Below are 18,597 nucleotides of genomic sequence, written 5' to 3' on the forward strand. Positions count from 1 at the left end.
AGGACAGCTGCTGAGAAGTCATTTAGACATGTGAACCTGTGAATAAAGTGGAGAGAAGGGCTGTGACTCCAGCCCTGGCTGCCGCCACTCCCCATTCCCACCCCAGCTCCATCCCACATGCCCAGTGGCAGAGGCAAGGTGGAATAGCAGCAAGCAAGAAATGCCCAGCTTGATGGGACCACACAGCACCCACCAGTCCCCTCCTATCCAGCCCAGCCCTGGAGGTCACCTTTCGCTTAGGCACACTGCTAGGTTTGTGTAAATCCGCAGTCTTACTGATGCGCTCCAGCAATCTGCTCAGGAGGCTGAGCTGGAAATTAAACCCACGTTCCAGGCAAAGGGAACTCCCAAACCAAACTTGGCAGCAGCCTGGAAGGGCAAGAGGTGATAGGGCAGAGTTCCCAGCCTGTTCAGACCTCCACCCAGCCCAGTCTGCACCCCTGGCACCCCACAGCCTCCTTTAGCCCTGGGACAGGCTCTGCCTCCTCCATCCCCTGGTGCAGCAGTCCTTGCAAGGTCACCCTGCCACCTCCCCGCCCCACTCACTGCTCGCTTGAGGACATGATTATTTCCTAAATCACTAAACATCAGGAGCGGCTTTGTAATTTGCTTGGTTCTTTATTACATTTATTGATTTTAAAATATTTTAACGGCTCGTTTATTACTGTGTTAAAGAGCTCAGAAAGGCAATAAAGTCACGCAGCATCCTTAGTGATGAAAGAAATAACCCTTTGGGGCTGCAGAAATCATGCCTTCTCCCTTCCCTTCTGAGCTCCTTTCAAGCAGAAATATCCAAGAATGACTGCGCCCAAAAGGCTGAGTGGGCAAAATCTCCTGCACCCAAAGAGGGCAGGTAGGATGAAGTATAATAAATTGTAGCCAAAACTCTGGAACACCAAAGCAATCTGCAGCAGCTAAGAAACAAAGAAACCTTATTCATCCCTCTCGGTTAAGATGCTTGACACACGAGATCATTTTCTATATGTTAGTTTACACAACAGAGGTGACTGGCCATGGACCACCTCTGACTGTCCAGCATCAGCAGTGATGCTAAAACAGTGATGCGCATCCAGGTGCAGTGCAAGGAGGTTGCATTGATGGAAGCGGAAGTGCAACACATTAACTTACTTAGCTGCAACTGCTTTCTGATGCAACTCCTTGAGACCCAGTGCATGGTAATCTGCTGGGGCAGAGCGGAAACTGCGAGGTGGCTCTGGTGCTACAAAGGGAAAAGCTGCAGGTGTAGGGGAAGGAACCCCACTCTCCCCTCCATCCCCTGACCCCACTTCCAGCCTTGTACACATGGAACCCTGTGGGGTAACAGCCTCACCATTTAGCACTTGGGTGCATCTGGAAGCTTCACCCATGCTGTCGGCAACCTGGCACACAATCCTGTGAAGGGGAAAAAACAGCAAAAGAATGGTCCCACAGGGACATGATGCCAGCCTTGGGCCTCTGCACTGGCAAATGTTGCTCCCTCTGGCTCCCAGATTAGTGTCTCTGGAGGCTTTTCCAGTGAGAACAGACACACCACTGTGGCATGACTTGGCCCAGCATCTTTGTTCAGTGCTAATTCAGCAGATGATGAGCAGAGGGGCAAGCTCCAGAGGGACTTGTTCCAGAGAAGCTTGCTGAGATGGATGGCAATTGCCACATCTCGTTCCATGAAAAGATGCAGGAAGAGTCAGGATTAGCTTTTTGCATGACTTTCTGCTGCTATTTACCCAAGAAATGCCTGACAAGGGTGAGAGGCTGAATTAGAAACTCTTTTTTGAGTGTGCACCAGAAGAGTGAGACAACACACTGAAACATTAGCTTTTTCTTGTAAGGATGACAACGACACACAGCAAAAGAGTTTTCATGCAGCCAGTACATTCCCCACACACACAGGTACTGTAACTGCCACCAGGCATAACCAGCACCATGCTCCCCTCAGTTTGACCGGGGCAGACCCTGGGGTGATCTTGCAGCAGACACAGCCCATTTCCCTCCCATGCCCAGAGCACAGGCTATGGGCACAAAAGGTACTTTCACCTTACAAATGAAAGGAATCTATGTAGTACAATAACAAATTCAATGAATAGCTCAATAAAATCACTGTGGCAGCAATCTAAGCATTCCTTTTTTTGAGCATCTTTCTCAAATAACTTGGCTCAAACAGCCTACCTTCCAGCACTAGAGGTAACTGGGTCTGAGCAGTAATTAAAAGAAATCCTCCAGGTGAGGGGTTTTGTTCCTTGGATTACTCTGCTCCTTTTGCAGTCACTTCCATCCCAGGGCCTTCCACGGCATCACTGATTAAACACCTACAGCCCACATAGCCAGCAGCTCTCTGCTTGGCAGCAGGAGACCCCAGCCAGCAAACCCCATTCCTGCTCGAGGTAACACTGGATTTTGTTAATGGGCCCCCACTCAGCACACGGGCGATGCAGACGCCCATGCTTTGCTTCCCGGTGTGCTTGGCCCTGCTGTGCAGACACAAAGCCTGAGCTGCTGGGCTTGCTGCACGATGCCATTAAAAGAGAAGTGATGGAGAGCTGTTTGGTGGAGGAGAGCATCAAACAGGGCTCTTCTCCCTCCCCTGCAGCCACAGTGCGTGCTGTGCCTCTCAGGCCAGGGCAGGATCACACCCTCTCTGGCTTCCCTCTCTCCTTCCCTCAGACCTGGAAAACTACTCCGGCACTAGGAATGTAGATGTTATCCTGCTTTTTGTTATAACCACCCTGAAAACTATGGTGCTCCTGAGAGCATGCTAGCACAGAAGTCCTGGAGGACATAGTGATGAAGATGCTAGGTGGTGGTAATAGCTGACACATACCACACCTGGGGGCGATGAAGGCCAAGGAAGCCATTCCCCGCTAGGGGTTCAGTTCCAAATATTTGGTCTCAAAACACTAATGCCTGCAGCAAGGAGGAAACTCTGCTCCCACCGCAGGTCCTCCCCAGCAGCCCCTGCACAGCCGTGTCACATTGAAAGCCTCTCTGCCCCGGGCTGAGCACTTGCTCGGACGCCAGAAAGAGGGGGAAGATGAGGTGCGATGGTGCCATCTCCTGACTCCTGCCAGAGAAGCGCTGCATCTCACTAGCTGGGGTGGGTGGGCTCAGGTGCCAACCTCAAGCAGAACTCAGAGGAGGCCATTAATAGCAATTTCATGCAATAAAATGTTATACAAATGTCCAAGTCCAGTAGATTTCACTTTTCTCCGCAGCTAAAAGAGCAGTAAAAATATATGTCTCCTTATAGGCTATGTTTGCATACTCCTATTCCTTAATTCAATGGAAAAAACTAAATCAGTTGCTACCCAAATTCGCTGTAATTATCTCTTTTTTTTCTCTTGGCAAGTGCTATTTTTAGTCAATACGCATGCATAGTCATACTATAGCATAGCTGTTTTTTAAATTACATATGCCAGCGCAGTTTATGGATTTTAATTAGGCAGGGAGTTGGATAGCCATCAGCAGTCAGGAGCTGTATCTTGTTTGCATACACACTCAGTGGAGAAACTTCCCCACACAGCATCTGCTTGTACAACCAAGGAGTGGCAGACCCTCCCTGGCAGCCAAACCATCCAGAGCCAAGGGAACCAAGGGCTCACATGCCATGGCTTTTCACTTGGGGTAGAGAAGGGAGGCCTCGATAGAAGAGGGCACTTCAGTGACAAGGATGGATTTAGGAAGTTCCCAAAAACCTGGTGGATGGGCACATGCAACAGGCCACCCTCCTCTGTCAGTACGTCAAAATGCCACGTCCAACACCGGCTGTAAAGGCCGGATTCTGCCCAGGGTATGCCAAGCATATCCCCCAAGCTGGAGGCAATAGAGACCCTTCTCCATAAACACGTTAGAGGTCAGTGGTGGCTGTGAGAGACACAGGGAGCCCCAGCACGCTGATGATGGGTGTGATGCCCACAAGCAGACCCAGGGAGCAGGGCTGCCCTGCCACTGGAGTGCACTGCAGCTGCACAGCCACCCAGGCAGCAGGGGTGCCTCGGCACACGTTCGCCTTGCTAACAGCACTGACACCAGCTACATCTTTTGGCCATACACCATTTTTCTCTATAAACATAAAATTCTAGCAAAGATAGAAATATATCAAAGCTTCATCATTTAGTCAGCTTCTGAGAATGATCTGTGTCTGGATTTTATTTTACCACGAGATGGGGGAAGTACTTTAGTTTAGCCCCTAAGTCACAAGGAATCCAGAATCCCAGGGCAGGTTCTGTTACCCTTCATCCCCATGTAAGTCTGCAGAGAGTTGTTGGATCCTGTCACAGATGAGCAATTAGTTGAGCTATCAAAGGAGGTTTAAACTTTGCAAGTGGCCTCTGCTGTACACCAGAGATGGGACAAATATTCTATCCAGCCATGGAATAGCTGCCAACAGAAAAAAGGAAAAAACACCCAACAGAACCAAAATATACTTCCCAGTCATTATCTGAGGTAGCTGATCAATTGCTCACACACTAAGCTTCAGAAATCACATAACCTCCCTAATTTTAGCAGTGATGTTTTTGAAATAAAAGGCTCGATTTTAGGCTTTCCCTTATATTTTCCCTCCTCTGCTATTTTGACTCTTCCATCATTTTTGAGGCTGGCATGATGAGCATTCCAAAAAGCCTTGCCTGTATCTAACAAGCTGAGTTATTTTATGTAAGCCTAGCCTACAACCTCACACCTACAGAGGCCAGGATTACAAAGGCTGCTGTCAGCCTCCGCGTAGGTGTCATTGCAATATTTAATGCTGAGCACTTACATAAAGATTCAAAGCAGCACAGTGATTAATTGCTGTCAGTCCTGTGCGCCTCCCAGGCTCACATTTGACCGAGAGGGCCGTGCTTCCCTTTTAAGTGATGTTGGGGTTTGAACAATGTTGCTCTATTTTTTGTTTTAATTGGCTTTTAGCAGCAAGCACGGAAAATGCTGCAATGGGCAGAGCTAGCAGGGCAGCTCGTGCTGACCCACGGCTGCTGCCTGGCACTGATGTCCTGGTGACATCTTGCAGGCACCACTCAAGGCATCTCCATCAACAGCCTTCTGGAATAAAAGGTCAGAGGCACTGAGATTGCAAGGGGGCAACAGACTGGACAAACTAACTTGCTTTCATCCTGATTATTTCTCTTTTAAGCCTTGTGCTTCTGTTGAGCTCATAATGAAGATGGTCTCCCTGGCCTCACCATCCTTCTCTCTCTTGCCTTTAATGCTGGTCTTGTTCATTACTTCCACAGCGCTCACTGCAGCACCGTCTGTTGCTGTGTGCCTGGCAGAGCCAGCTCTGGTGCACTGCAGAGGGGACATCATCACATGAGAAGCATCACCCAGCCACCCCCCAACAACACCCTCTTTCCAAAAGAGACAATCCTTCAAGTGAGGGGGGCCATCGTCCTGACTTTCATGGCTACCAGGTGGCAGTGCCAACAGTACAAGAGGTTCTTCACTCACCCAAAATAGCCCACCCCCCCTCCACTGGGAACCAGGGGCAGAGGGCCTCAGAAGAGAGGGATGCCTAAGGAGGAGAAGGGGGGGGGATAAGTAGGTGACATGGGACACTTGCACCCCGCTGCCTGATCACCTGAGTCTTATAAGCTTGCTAAGAGATGGGCAGTTTTTGCTAAGAAATTAAGAGCTTGTGTATATAAGTCTCTATATTTTAAATCGCCAGTAAGTATTAGAGTACATACTACATATTAAACATGAATTTGAATGTAAAATATAACGTGGCAGCTTTTTATCACCTGAATGAACTGTTCAGTCCCAACAGCAGCGAAGGAGGAAAAAAAACGATCAAATACACCTAACAAATCTACATCAAGAGGGAACCATAAAAAGATACAACCAAGATAAAACCTTATGAGAGGAAGTTAACTGCAAAGAGTAAATCCTCATAACTTTAAGAAGAAGTACCTGTACACAGCAGACCCTTCTGCCATGTGATGTGTAAAAGAAACTAATAACGTACAGGAGGTTGCTAAAATTGCCTCACCGTGGGAAGCTGCCATCCGTGCCCTGTACAGGACCAAGAGAGCAACAGGCTCTCCTGCATTGGAATTGGTTTGGAGGGACCTGCACAGCTGGGGAACACGGGCAGACCAACAGGTGGGTGCAAAATTAAATAAGCACTATCACATTTCATCTGCCCATTTCAAGCCACCAAAGTGATTGTCACCTGGGCCTCCAAATCTTGCCACCCTGTCATGGACAGTGTCTATTTTACAGCCATTATAATCTAATCTCAGCTAATGTGATTTACACATAGTAATTAATGGAGCTTCAGCTGTAAGGAAATTGGTCATTCAATTTGAGTTTAATTTACTGCACATGCATACATTAGAAAGCACAAATTCCATGGCTGTCATCTGGGCACAGAGAAAGGGTTGTGTGCTTGGAAGGAAAAAATAAAACACCTAATAAGCAATATACCACTGGCCTTCCACACCTCCTGCTCCCAAAGCATCTCCTCAATGGGAGGATGGCACGCAAATAAATCTGGCCACCTCAGTATGGATTTTTGGAGATATGAAGGCAAAGTTCCGGCTGTCACTGCTATCCCATTTGCCAACTGCAGGAAGCATCAGCCTAGCATATTGGTATGTATGGCCTCATGGTCCCTCCATATATTTGGGTGTGTATCCACCAGAGAGAGCAGGGAGGCTTGATGGCGTACAAAGGCTGCAAAAGATGCCGTATCTGAGGCACACAGATGAACAACTCCAGTGATGGAAAACCATACTTAAAAGCCAGGACAACTGTTCACAGCAAGGGCAGCATTTCATTTTCAGTTACCTTAAGTTAAAGGTGGCCTCATACCAGCCTAGCCTTTGGAGCATTTAATAACCACTGTCAAGCAAAGCCAAAAGCAACGCCTGGGTGATCCACCCTGCCCTGTGTATGACCAGTAATGCTCCGCTGGCATTGAGGCTCTCCCAGCTCAAGGACTACTCCACACAGGATACCCACAAGATGTCCTGCTTTTCTAGGGTTTCTCCCCAGAATGCCTCCATCTTTATGCCATGAAGCAGCTAGCTATGCTGCTTGCACAAAAAGGAAATCACTCACACCTTAAAGCTGGATGAATTAAAAACACTCGCTCAAGGTGGTCTGTGCAGTCTCCTTAGTGCCATTAAATTCCCCATATGCAACGTAACTGTAAAGTTTTCCCTGCTAAATTATTAGAGCATATACATGGAAGGTTTATACACAGTGAAAGGTTGAAAATGCTTCCTGAATCAGCACACATTTGAAATTAAATTCTAAGTAGAGTGTACGTAATTTGGCTTTACAAATATTATTGTTAGCTTTACAATCTATTGTGCTTATTAATTAACAGTTACATTAGTCAATAATAGTTATTAAAAGTTATTAATGGTTACATTGCTGGTAACCGTTCTGTTATTTAACTGAATGATAAATATAAACAACCTTGGCAGAAAATTATTTCTACCAAAAAATAGTATTTGTGTGGACATCTTAGTTCACCAAATTTGCAAATTGCACCTAAACACAAAACATTGACACAGAAGAGATCAAGTGCAAGCCACAGCCATCACCCAGATGCTCAGCATGTACAAATTTGGTCCCATCCAGAGTTCAGTGCTGAACACGAGTCACCCAAAGTTCTCTATTTGGTTTGTTCCCCGATTTGCTACGGCCCCAGCATAGCACAGCCAACTAAGCACCAGCTTACCTTGCTGCATAGAAATGAGCTTAAGCACATGCTCAAACTTTAATCCACAGCCGGTGCTCTGCCAAGTCTTCAACAAACCCTAAGAAAAGAGACCCAGACTTTAAAGAAGATACCAACAGGGGCCATGTGTCTCTGAACAGAATGTAGAACTCATGTGACCACAAGGCGCCCCAGGTACCCTGTGAATCAGCTCTTTGTGGTACGGGTATCCTCATGGTAGAATCACCTAACACGTCTCACTTGGTAAAGCTTAAAATACAGCTGAGTAAAAAAGCCAACCCACAGGTATAAAGATAGGGGTATGCATAAAAATACAGACATAAAAATAGGGGTATGCATATGTACCAGTACAGTTTCCTTAAAAGAAAATAAATGGATAAAAGTAACCTCCATCTATGCCTTCGCCCCTCCAGAAAGGGGGAAACCAAAACCAAACCTACCGCTCAAAAACACACTAAGCATCCCCTGGAAGACTCCTGAAGAAATCCATGCCCCTGCTTCCCCCTGCTGGAGTGCGGCTTGGAACTGCACCCGGCCACTGGGAAAAGTCGCCTGCTCTTCCTCTATAGCTGAAGGGTTTTCCCCGCTTGTAAGGACATGTGCAATTTACAGAGGGTTTCCCAGGTTTTTGCACAAGTGTAACTTTCTAGTCAGCCAGCATCAGGCTAGGAAAAAAGTGGCATTTCCTTTAATATTAATCAAGCGCTGTCAAGATTCAGGGGCAGGGAGAGGGGAGGCATGGAAGATTAAATCATTTTACACATAGAAAATCCCATTTTTGTAACTCATTTCTTTTGTCTACATGTCTACTTCAAATGTATCCCATATTTCAACAAGCAGTGTCTATCTGCCCTAAATGTAATTCATGGTCCTTGCCTCTACTAACCGCGAGTTATGGCACCCCATATCCATACACATGCTGGGCCAGAAAGAGCCAGTTGCACTGCATATTCTAGCCAATTCCAATTTTTCTTTTCCCCTTGGAAGTGGCTTCTGCAAGCCCTGAAGGCATTCGCAGCATCCCTGCTCGAGTGGACAGCCAGGCTGTGCATGAGCCTACTCTGATCTAGAACAAAAGGCTACAAAAAGGAGTGTGAGCAAAAGCACAGAAATAAACCTAGTTACACTGAAATGGTATTAAATGCTTGCAAATTATGCTTGGGCTGCTATTAAACATAGCATGCAGCAGCAAAGCAGTTTTTCTTTCCAGAACTTCTTATTTTTCACTTACTAGTCCAGAGTTTCGGAAGAGTCAGGTGTAAAACTGGCTGAATTCATTCCTAAGCACCATCAAAAACCAAGGCTTATACAACAGCAAGTGCAAAATGCTGCTTCTTCCTGAGAAGTTTTACCCATCCTAGTAACTGCTATTCAAGAGAGAGTCAATCTCCAAATAACAATTCGAATTGTTATTAAAAAATGGTTATTAATAGACTCACCACATGACAGACCAATCAGCAATTCAGTAACGTAGAAACACTAGAAAGAGTTGTGCATCTGCAACTGGTGGTTTTAATTGTGTGAAGCTCTTAAATACCTCCCCAGCCACATTTCTGCATGTCTTGGAAGGTGCTGTAAAATGATGCACAACTGTACAGCTGGTATTTCTAAGAGAGAAAGTACCAGTATGCCTTCCTCTCATAATGAAGATTTCCAGTACCATTGCAATTCTTTTCCTCACAGCTTCTATTAAGTTACCTTGCCTACACAGGAGAGCCACATTTGAAGAAGCATTAGATTTAGCCTTTGTTAGCTCAACAGAATTATCCTTGGTTTGCAGACTTGCAGTGTAATCCCAGCTGTCAGCTTCAATCTTCAAGAATGCTTCAGTGTTCAGACCAGGGACACGATTCGTCTTTTTTTTAATCACTTCTGTGCATTCACATCTTGCAAGCACAGTAAAATGTAGGGACCAGTAGTCAGAACAACCCCTCAATGCTCTTATCAATTAGACCTCCTAACTATAATCAATTCCCAACTTTTAACAACAGCAGAAGTTCACTATGAATTGTTCTGGCAGAACAATCAGTTTGGCATTCATATTGCCTACTCAATAGTAAGGAGTCTGATGACTCTTCAAGCATTTCTCTCACCCGTGCAGTACCTGGCTTGAAAGCCTGCTGAACGCAACTAGTGCTTTTTTATTGTTGTTTTTCTACTGTATTTTGCAACTAAAAACTGGAAGTAAAAGGCATCAAGCGTACAAGCCATTTAGTTTAACCTAGTCTTCATTCTTCAGTTTGAGCACCTGACACTGCTTACGCTTTACAAGGTTTTTCCTGCCCAATATGCACTTCAGAAGTACTTCGAAAGATACCATAATCTCATTTAGAACATTTTCAAATTTTATTTGCAACTATTGCAATTACAAAGAATGTAACAATGTAAATTTGCATTTAAAGTGACAACCCTTTCTAATAAACAAGGTCACAAAACTCGTGTGCACCCATTCTGGCTTTGGGCAATCTTCATAGGATGGAAATTTTCCTGCATGGCAATTTGTCACATTTTACAGCATTGCTTTTTCATAGGAACAGAAATACATCTGTTCCTACTTGCAGAACACTCGTGTATTTCTGAAATACAGAAATATAGCTATTAATCAATTAATTTGTTTTACTGAGACAAAAAAAAACCAAAAACAAAGAATCCATCCCTGGCTTTTGTCAAGTCATAAATACACTAAAAGCCCTGATTTCTCCTCCCTGAATTTATTCCCTAATTAGATTTGGGTTGGTTTGGTTTTTAAACAAGACTAAGGATAGAATCACTGTCTTTTTAACAACCCTGCAGGAGACTGAGGTAAAAAAAATAAAAACAAACCTCAAGGAGATGCACACTATTACAAACGCAGCCATCAAATTGTCCAGTTTATTGATGGGAATTCAAAATTGATACAAAACATGCCCTCTTCGCATGTTGTATTTTACCCTTAAAATGTTTCCAACAGTGTCAGGTAGATTAAGAATATACTTCGGCTTTTAGGATGTACCTTCTACAAAGGCATTACACAAAAGCCACTAATTTATGTAACATGTGATCCCAAAATCGCTTTCAGACATTTTGTTTATCAAAAGACTCAGATCTGCTGCTGATCTGATGAAATAAAGGCTTAAAAATGTTTTAAGCCATTAGTAACTATTCTACAGCAGAGTCAAGAAAGTTTATGATTTCCATTATAATCTTGGGCATAAAAAGGCAACAGTCCTAAAAAAAGCAGCCCTCCAGAATACATGGAATGTGGCAATGGGTATGATGCCAATTTATAATGATCAAGTTAAGTAAAACAGATTTTTAAAGCTATGAATGATGGGAGCAGTATCACAGCAAAATATTTAATGAATACCACAGAACCAATCAACTTGGAAAGTTGAGCAGATGTTGTTTCAATCAACAGAGATTTGTCATGTCAAATATACCAAAATGTTTTCTAAAATAATGCAGAAAAATGGATTTAAAGTTTGCACCTAGCTAATAGTACCTTTTATTTAAATTGGACCCTAAACTGATCAGACAATACATAGCCCACACTTTTGGACATTTATAATAAAAAAGCTTTTATTTTCAATTGAAACAAATGCACTGTCCTGCACTTGAAGGCTATAATGAGCCATAAACATATTCCAAGGTGTATCAATGGCAACATATTTGTTTCACCTCCACTGAGAAGTTACATAATGCACTCTTAATTGGTAAAGAAAAATTAAACTCAGCCTTCTTGAGGCTTCTGTACTGTGTTTCTTGGTTATTGTACAAGTTCCACAGTCAGACCAAGAGTTTGCAGTGTATGCAGATATTGTAGTCAATCAATAGTATCGTTTAATCATCGTCTTCCTCCTCTTCCTCTTCCTCCTCAAAACTATCTTCAAAGCCCTCACTGTCTTCCTGGTCCTCATCACCTTCTATTGCCGTATCCCATTGTGGATGATTTTCTGGCACTGGCTTTGCTTCATGAACTTCCAGCTGTAATTGGATAAAGAAGAAAAGAAGGAAAAAAAGGTTACAGACGATACAGACCAATTTGGGAAAACAAACAAAAAAAAACAGAACAACTGACACACCACACAAAATTTACAGTTTTAAAAACAAAGCAACACCCTAAAACCCAAAATAAAACCAACAACAGCTTCCAGAAAGAAGGCACACCAGATTTTTCTCATTAACTGAATGTATCTAGCACAAAGGGCAGGGAAATGGTGCTGCAGACCTCGAAGTATAAAGCCAGAACCAACCACACTGCAGAAAATTATTAAACATGAGAAAATGTCTATTAAAATATGTAGGCACCGGAAAGCATCACAAACTTTTGTCTCATTTAATCCATTTTAACATTGTCACTACTGGCATCAGGCAGAAACGGCTTACAAGTCTCTTCTTGCAACTGTTCTAAAAGTAGGACAGCTTGAATTCTTAAAGGTTAACAACACTTTGGGGGTTTCAATCATTCTATGAAGCAGCTTTCAATATGATAAAAATATATAACACACTTAAACATCACCTTCAATGGTTTTATCTGGTCCAATCCCATATATGAATCTGATCTTAAATAAACTGTGTACTGATAGTTACCAGGCTTGCCTGGTGCTGGGAACTTGAGCTCTACCTACAAAACAGAATTTACACAGTAAGTTCTTGCTGCTTTCAATCAACACATCAGAACAAGTACCCGAGTACTGTAATGAGCAATAAATACTACTACAGAATAATAGTTTTTTATATAAAGTTTGTTTCTTACATGTGACACTTCTCTGAAAACCTCTGCATAATAAAATACCTGCATAAAATACCCAAGTACAATACATGAAAGCTGAATAATCACATTTTTTTCTGAATGAAACCAAGACTCTACGTTAAGTACACAATTTCACCCTGCTGTATGCTTCCTTAATCTCAAAAACTCAAACAGGTTAAAACATTTGGTCTGCTGAAAGTATTAGCTTAACTCTACTGCTATTTGAAATTGAACATAAAATCTAGTTTGAAAGAACAGAATACATCAAATCTCCATTTTTCAGAAAAGCAAAGAGCACAGCCAAAGGTTACAGTCTCAGGAAGGTTCAACATGAGCCAGGCTAATTAATTTGTCAGAGCCCCTGCTTTACAGAAAAATAACATTTAGTATTTCTCACAATTTAAATAACTTTCAGAACGATCACTGTGTACTAATACTGGTTTTCATCAACTTTTCATATGTATTCTGCAAAGAGATTTGGAAGTCTTAAATTATTTTTCCTTTCTCCACTACCAATTTTCACAGTTAAAAGGCTCCCCTCTGCTTTAATCAGAATAGCAAAGTTTATTTTCCATCCTGAGATAAATATGAAAAAAGCAGCTAAATGTATTTGCATATCATAAGACACTTCAGTACATTTTTGTAATACCCCAAACAAAAAAATTTTAAAGTACTTTACCTCTTCTTTATCTTTTAGTGTACAAACGTGATATGGCATACATATTAGCATCTGCTCCTTCCGATCTGCAATATATAGCCACCACCATTCTTGTTTTTCCTTTCACAAAAGAAGAAAAAACCCAAAGAGGATTATTGAAGCGTCATAAAATGATGTCCTTACACTCTGTAAAAAGCAAATGTGATTCACTGGTCCTTACAATACACACAGAAAGGAGGTGGTTTGTGTTTGCTAGTTTGGTTTTCTTGAACTCTTGGATGGGTATGAATAAACTATATAGTGCACACTGAAAGCAAACAGGTTACCACAAGTAACTGTTGCAAGTGTCCATTCCTTCACCTCCTTTTGTTTAAAAAATGAATAGTGGAAGGGGATGGAGGGAAGATTACTTCATATTTATGAAGTGTTTTATTGGACAGGCTATAGTCATAACAGCTTAAGCTTACCCTTAGGGGAAAAAGGGGGAAAACCCCACAGCTTTTAGACAACCCAAATATTAGACTACTTAACTGTTTTCCAACATAATTTTACCTACCCTGATGGTCTTGTAACTGATCACAATTATAACAGACTAGAGCCCTGATGTGTGCATCTTATGCCACTTACAGGTAAGCTCTAAAACCAGGAGGCCAACTTATATACACTGTGCCCTTGTGGCCAAGAAGGCCAATGGCATACTGGGGTGTATTAGAAGGGGGGTGGTTAGTAGGTCAAGAGAGGTCCTCCTTCCCCTCTACCCTGCCCTGGTGAGACCTCATCTGGAATATTGTGTCCAGTTCTGGGCCCCTCAGTTTAAGAAGGACAGGGACCTGCTGGAGAGAGTCCAGCGCAGGGCAACTAAGATGATTAAGGGAGTGGAGCATCTCCCTTGTGAGGAAAGACTGAGGGAGCTGGGTTTCTATAGTTTGGAGAAGAGGAGATTGAGGGGTGACCTTATTAGTGTATATAAATATATAAAGGGGGAGTGTCACGAGGATGGAGCCAGGCTCTTCTCAGTGGCAAACAATGAAAGGACAAGGGGAATGGGTACAATTGGGAGGTTCCTTAACTGAGAGAAATTCTTTCGTGAGGGGAACACTGGAACAGGCTGCCAGGGAGGTTGTGGATCTCCTTCTTTGGAGACATTCAAGACCCGCCTGGACACGTTCCTGTGTAACCTTATCTAGGTGTTCCTGCTCCAGCAGGGGGATTGGACTAGATGATCTTTTGAGGTCCCTTCCAATCTCTAACATACTGTGATACTGTGATACATGTATATACACATGCACCACCACCGATGAGGTAATTGCTTCAGTGCCACCTGGAAGTGGCTGTTTCGTTTCATTTTTAATCTAACAGAATTATAAGAGCTGAATGAAAGATTACAGTGGACTTTAAGACCACCACTAATCCCCTTCCAAATTCTACAGGTGAGAAGCAAATGCTGCTAATATGTAGAATTTTAAGAATTCTTTGTCTGTAACGAAACAGAGTCAAAAGTTCAGTAGTTTTGGTGAGGGGTTTCTTTTTGGGGAGGGGAGGGGGAGGATAGCGAGGAGCACTGGTGTAGGAGGTTTTTTGGATTTTAACAGTTAAGAAGCCAGTGTCTGGTGATCTGAAATTTAAATAACGCAGGCTGAAAAACTACGAAAGCTAAATTAACTTCTTTTCTCTTTTGGAGTGACTAATTGTTATGCCAGTAATAATTATCATCATCTCACTGGAATATTCAACTAGGAAACTACAGGTTTACAACAGCAAGACACTCACACCAGCAAACCAACACACCCAACCAAAACACCCTGGTTAGCACTGTTGAGTCCAGGAGCAAAGGAGTGTAAAATTAACTCAGTATGTTAATGCCCATTTTATGGTGTATAAAGTAAAAGCATCTGCACCACAGTAAAGCAACAGCATTTCTTCACATACTTAGAACAGGCACTGAGAACAGGACAAAAGCCAATTCACATACTATTTAAGACCCGAATTTGTAGAATTACAAGAAGTGAGCTATTCCAAGTGATTTTCTTTATGAAAATAATATCCCATACAATAACAAGGCATAAGTTATTTTATCTCTAAGTTTCAACAATAAATATATTGTCAATCTGCATGAGACAGCTGTAGCAAAAAAGAATCTTCTGCAGTTGAAGTGTTTATTTCCTAGCCAAGGGGCCCTCTAGGAATAGAAGGATGAAGAGCGTAAACAGTGCAGATGAACAAGAACTACAGAAGACAGACCCATTACAGAAATGGCTACTCGCCACTTTGGGCCTATAAGGACTCTGACCATAGAAAAAAGGGATCTACATTTGTATATCAATAGGTTTTTGATGTTACCAAAACACTGTGCTGACTTGTACGTTGTGTATGTCACCATCATTCTCAGTGGCAAGGAAATTCTTTTTTTTTTTTAAGAACAAAGATCAAAACCGTCAACTGGATTTTCACAAAAACTGTTAAAATTAACAGCCAAGGGAAAAAAAGAAATACCAGAACAGATTACATTCATTGATAAAATGCTCAAAGGAATCTATACAGTAAACTCTTTGGAAGTAAAGCTCGTGACCCTAGAGTGTCACTGCTTTGTTATAGAAAGAACAACTGTGCAGGAGTGTCATTTTCCTTCCTCTTATTGGGTGGAATTTAAAGTTTATGCCTGTGAGAATCTGGCAAGCTAACAGCAAGTGGGCAAAATGCCCTTTAACAGATGGGTGCAAGGTTTGGCATGCCAGGAAACCAGCATGTTCATAAAATTGGAACACCAGGGCCAGTTTCTACCTAAAAATGTCAAAACTACAATCTGTGCAGTTTCTGGATCCATGGATGCAGGAGCAGAAGATAATTATTTAGGAACCTGAATAGATTAAAGCTGCATCTCTGGCACAGTAATCAACTGCCCAAAAACTCTTATAACTCAGCACTGGTGAGGAAGCATCTCAAACACTGTGTTCAGTTTCTGGGTCCCTCACTACAAGAGAGACACTGAGGTTTTGCAGCAGGCCCAGAAAAGGGCAACAAAGCTGGTGAAGGGTCTGGAGCACAAGTCTTATAAGTAACAGCTGAGGGAACTGGAGAAGAGAAGGTTCAGGTTGGTCTTTTTGCCAAGTGACAACTGATAGGACAAGAGGTAACGCCCTCAAGCTGTCTCAGGGGAGGTTTAGACTGGATATTAGGAAAAATCGCTTCACAGAGAGGGTGACTGGGCATTGGCAGAGGCTGCCAAGGGAATTGGTGGAATCACTGCCCCTGAAGGGTAGACGAGGCCCTCAGTGACATGGTTTAGTGGTGGACTGGGTAGTCCTGGGGTAAAGGTTGGGATTGATGATCTTAAAAGGTCTTTTCCAACCTAGTCAATTCTATGACACAGTGTTAAGGCTCCTGAAAGCAAGCATATTAGGCTCAGCTACATTCAAACATCCCTAAATTCTGGAAATACAGAAATTCACACAACTACAACATTTTATCCTTAACTCTGAATCTATGAACTGGCCATGACCACAATAGAGTTAAAACTCTAAATCACAGACAAAAAACCCAAAACACCCAGAGAGTACAATGGATTTTGTTCTTCAGACACTGCAAATTGACACTATCTGAACATGCTCCAACTGCAGCTACAGCACCAAGTACAGCTGCATTCAGCTTTTAGGACATGAGTGAAAGGAGATTGGAAAATTTACAACTGCATGAGAGAATACATGTGTACCTTTCAAGCATTTAGTTTAGCTCTAGACTTTTTCTTTAGCACAGTACTGTATTCAGGTTTTATCATAAAACCTATCAGCAGCTTGGTTACACACAGCTGAAGCACCTTTGTATAGAGTAAGTATAAGCAAAGTCTCCAAAGGAGCCTTCAGTGCAGTAAAAAAGAAATATGAACAGTTAGCACCCCTGTGGCAATAGGCACAGCACATACTCATTGTCTGAACTTAGACTGATTACCAAAGCCAGCTGCTTTCACAGCAAGACGGCATTAAGACTCCGCTGCATACCTGACATGATCTAATGCAGACAGAAGAACAGAATGCTGGCACACCCTTTTCTGTTATGCTGGTGTGCTGCTGGAAGCTGTATTGAGAGATGGGAGGGTACCTAACAGTGTCAGGAAAGTACAGCATTAAGATTAGCCCCTACAAAATCAGATGTCATGAGGCCACAAAGCTCTTAATTAAGGCCTTCAGGAAAACTATTTCTTTGATTTATTTGTATACCTTTTCTGGCTCTGTAGCAACAGGTCTTGTTTCCCACACTTTGTTTTCTAATGATGCCAGAACTACGTAAAATCAGCAGGAACAGTATGATCACAAGCATGGGGACAATGGAGTGTGCTTTGCACATGCAACAAGCTATACAGGGTATAGACATAAAGAGCCTTAGGGACTGAAAAGAGAGCAAATATACACAGTGTCTTCCTTTTTTCTTATGTTTTCCTATTCTTCTCTGTCTCAGTTGTCTCCTTTAAACCACAAGAGGAAGCATAAGCCTGCATCCCAGCTCCCTGTTACTGGAGACAGCAGTGGAGAGAAGAGATCTTAGATTAGTTCTCTACTCAGACAGCATGGAAGCAAAGAAAACTCTCTGAATTACTGTTCTGGAAAGAAAGTGTGACAAAATACTCCTTCCTCCTGGTTCTAATCTGGTCACCTCCCAAGGATCTCATTTATTTGTTCAGAACAAAAACCCCGCACTTCGAAAAACCCCGTTGAGGTCTCACTGCTGTAATGGGTTTTCAGACACCTATTCTGAATGTGTTTGTGTAAGTAACAACTGATACACCAGAACCTGTTTTCAACACCAAAGGCTGCTGTAGTGACACCTCAGCCTATCCTACTATGAGTCACCGCTCTGAAATACACCCCTTCGTCTGATACTCATCCACACCCGATTTGTATTTTTGAGCTCTATAGGAGAGGTTGTTCCACAACTGGCTTCTGCCACACAACACACTGTGGTAGAAAGAGAGCTTTTCTAATTCCCTCCATCTTCCACAGTTGCACGCTGTGATGCCACCGCGCTGCTGCACTGAGACTTGGAAGTCAACCACCAACCCAAAACAACCTGCTCACCCCCAACACAGGTTAACACAGGAGGTATCCAGGACCTCCTCCACTCACAGGCATTTCCAGTTAAGGAGCAAGTAATACTCTACCCTTCACTCCGTATTAGAACCACTGCTGTGCTTTCATGTTCCATAGAAAAACAGAGAGAGAACTCTAAAATATTAAATCCCCATATATCTGAAAGGTTTAATTTTGAATTTATATGTAACAGATCAGCAGAAAAACAAAAAAAAACCAACAACAAAAAACCAAACAAAAAAAACCCACCACAAACTTTAGCATTATTGCCATCAAAAATGAACCTTAAGTTGCATGCAAGTTTGCAAGTCTCTTGGAAATGGAGAGAAATAACATATTACAGGTTTATAAGAAAGTATCTGAAAAAGTTTAAGAAGATATTAAAAATTAAGACTTTTTTAAATTAAGGTTAGCAATTTTTTTCAAGTGTTAGACCTGTTTAGAA

At 42.7% G+C, this 18,597-nt stretch overlaps 1 protein-coding gene across 1 annotated transcript in view; it reads right to left on the reverse strand.

Moving 5' to 3' along the window:
• Positions 1–10,005: 10,005 nt before the first annotated feature.
• SEC63 (SEC63 homolog, protein translocation regulator) overlaps positions 10,006–18,597 on the reverse strand; it is a 177,182-nt gene continuing 168,590 nt past the window's right edge. Inside the window, exons 20-22 of the mRNA XM_061366768.1 lie at positions 13,093–13,191; positions 12,180–12,284; positions 10,006–11,644 (exon numbers count right to left, since the gene is read on the reverse strand). Of these exons, the coding sequence (XP_061222752.1) occupies positions 11,501–11,644; positions 12,180–12,284; positions 13,093–13,191 (348 nt within the window). The 3' untranslated portion in view covers positions 10,006–11,500. The remainder of the gene's footprint in view (positions 11,645–12,179; positions 12,285–13,092; positions 13,192–18,597) is intronic.

Source organism: Neopsephotus bourkii, unplaced genomic scaffold (genome assembly GCF_033783945.1).
Source record: "Neopsephotus bourkii isolate Nb327-2 ecotype Australia unplaced genomic scaffold, CSIRO-AGI_Nbou_v1 NB_1358, whole genome shotgun sequence".
Lineage (NCBI taxonomy): Eukaryota > Metazoa > Chordata > Aves > Psittaciformes > Psittacidae > Neopsephotus > Neopsephotus bourkii.